Source organism: Fulmarus glacialis, unplaced genomic scaffold, assembly GCF_000690835.1.
Source record: "Fulmarus glacialis isolate BGI_N327 unplaced genomic scaffold, ASM69083v1 scaffold21783, whole genome shotgun sequence".
Classification (NCBI taxonomy): Eukaryota; Metazoa; Chordata; class Aves; order Procellariiformes; family Procellariidae; genus Fulmarus; species Fulmarus glacialis.
Genome location: NW_009203853.1, coordinates 4,524 through 6,480, shown reverse-complemented (window position 1 = coordinate 6,480; position 1,957 = coordinate 4,524). Strand labels below are relative to the sequence as shown.

The following is a 1,957-nucleotide window of genomic DNA, read 5'->3' as shown; positions in this document are numbered from 1 at the left end:
GGGAGCCCAGCACCTCCCGTCCACACATCCTCGTCCCACCCGGCGTCCCCTTTCGCTCATCCTCCTCTGCTCATCCCCTCCACTCGTCCCCACGGTGTGTCCCACGGTGGGACACTGGTTTAATTTTAAAATAGGGCGTTCGATCATTCCCTCTAGCGCTTTTAAACCACCGGACACAGATGACAGCAGAGGGTTGCTGGTTGCTAACAGCCTCTGTGTGCGCACGGGTGAGCGAGGAAACCCGAAGGCACACACAAACCTGCCCTGGGAGCCTGCTCTCTCTCCAAATGGTGCTCTCTGCTTGTCCTGCCATGTACAACTCACATGAAATGCATCTTTCTGACCTCTGCGGCCCACGTAGAGCCGGCACACGCGTCCCCAGCCCAGCTGCTTGTCTAGAAACGGTCTCTTACAAGAGCTCTTTGCACCTGCAGGTGATGGAGGGAGAGCCTTATTATCATTTCAAACACCGCGGCACCAGGCAGAAAGCCTTAAGCAGACACTGGGGCTGGAGTATGCGCCTGACAAAAGAGCCAAAGGTAGGGAGAAGGCAGTTGCAGGGAGAGAGGCTACCGCATGCCATGCTGGGCAGGCTCTGCCTGACACCAACCACGCTGCTTCCCACCCAGGTCCTCTGGTTTGAGCAGCAAACCGTAAAGAGGCGCGCAAAGAGAAGCATCAGCGTGGTGCCAACAGATCCCTGGTTCCACAAACAGTGGTACATGGTGAGATTTTGCTGCGCTCTCTTCTAATCCTCGAGCAAATCACCTCCCCGACCCATAAACAGGGCTAATGCTGACAGTGATGAGGCAGCAGAAGAGTCCTTGAAGGTCACCCTCAGCCTGCTGCCCAGCGGCTGATCAAATTTAATCCGTTTTCCAGAACAATGACATCAATCCCGATCTAAACATCCTGACTGCTTGGAGCAAAGGGTACACCGGCCTGGGGGTTGTGCTGACCGTCCTGGATGATGGGATTGAGAAGGACCATCCGGATCTGTCTGCCAACTACGTAACTACGATGGGCTGAGCAGCGCGGGCTGCAGGAGCCGGCTCCTTCGGGGCGTGTTGTCTCCAGGGGAGGGTGGGAGCTGGTGCTTTCATCCCGCCCGTGGGACTTTGCAGTGGGAACTCAGCCTCTCCGTGGCTGGATCAAAAGGTTTGGTGTCTCCTGCAGTGAATTTTCACATCAAGGAAATGTTAGAACTTGTACACGCTCAGGCCCCCAGAATAGATGTAATTACAGCAAGCTGCAAAGCCAGTAAAGCTGGTAAGCCCTCACGTGCTCCGAGAGCCGAGAGGAAAGAATAGGTAAATGTTAGTTGTTGTTTATAACAACATCGTTTCAGTGGTTTATAGTTCCTCTGTCCTAACTGCGCAGCCGGGGAGGCTCACCCTCGGGTGACTTGCCGTGCTGTGCTTTCTCACTGAACGTGAGCCTGGGTGCGCTGAAGCAGTACAGCGACGTGCAAAGTTACGCTCCTTTAGTGAAACCCGGTTTCCAACAACTCCAGGTTAAGCCCACGCAGTTGCTGGGTGCAAAGGGGCCCCCCCTGCCCTCTCCGGGCTGGGCAGGCAGCGAGCTTCGATCTCGCATGGAGGCGTGGCAATCCAGGCTGCCAGACACTGGGCAAAGCGCCAGGAGCCCGTGTTGAGCTGTCACAACCACGCCAAAAAGCAGTTTGTTCATGCCGGTGCCTCTTTTTGCAATAGGACCCCCTGGCAAGTTACGACTTCAACAGCAACGATCCCGATCCCCAGCCCAGGTACGCCGCCGGGGACGAGAACCGGTGAGTTTTGCCAGCTGACTGTCCAAGCAAATCTCTTCCTTGTGCTGGGTGTTTTATCTCTTGGGGGGGGCTGAGGCTGTCCCAGGCCCCTTCACCCCTCGCAGGGGACGGCTCACACGCTAACTCTGCCCCTCAGGCATGGGAGACGCTGTGGCGGCGAACGCGCGG

At 56.6% G+C, this 1,957-nt stretch overlaps 1 protein-coding gene across 1 annotated transcript in view; it reads left to right on the top strand.

Annotated features, from left to right (window-relative positions):
• Positions 1-428: 428 nt before the first annotated feature.
• Positions 429-1,957, top strand: part of PCSK4 (proprotein convertase subtilisin/kexin type 4) — a gene marked incomplete at its 3' end in the record, with an annotated part of 5,420 nt that continues 3,891 nt past the window's right edge. The window contains exons 1-5 of the mRNA XM_009574788.1: positions 429-539; positions 630-725; positions 883-1,011; positions 1,713-1,789; positions 1,926-1,945. Coding sequence (XP_009573083.1) covers positions 438-539; positions 630-725; positions 883-1,011; positions 1,713-1,789; positions 1,926-1,945 — 424 coding nt within the window. The remainder of the gene's footprint in view (positions 540-629; positions 726-882; positions 1,012-1,712; positions 1,790-1,925; positions 1,946-1,957) is intronic.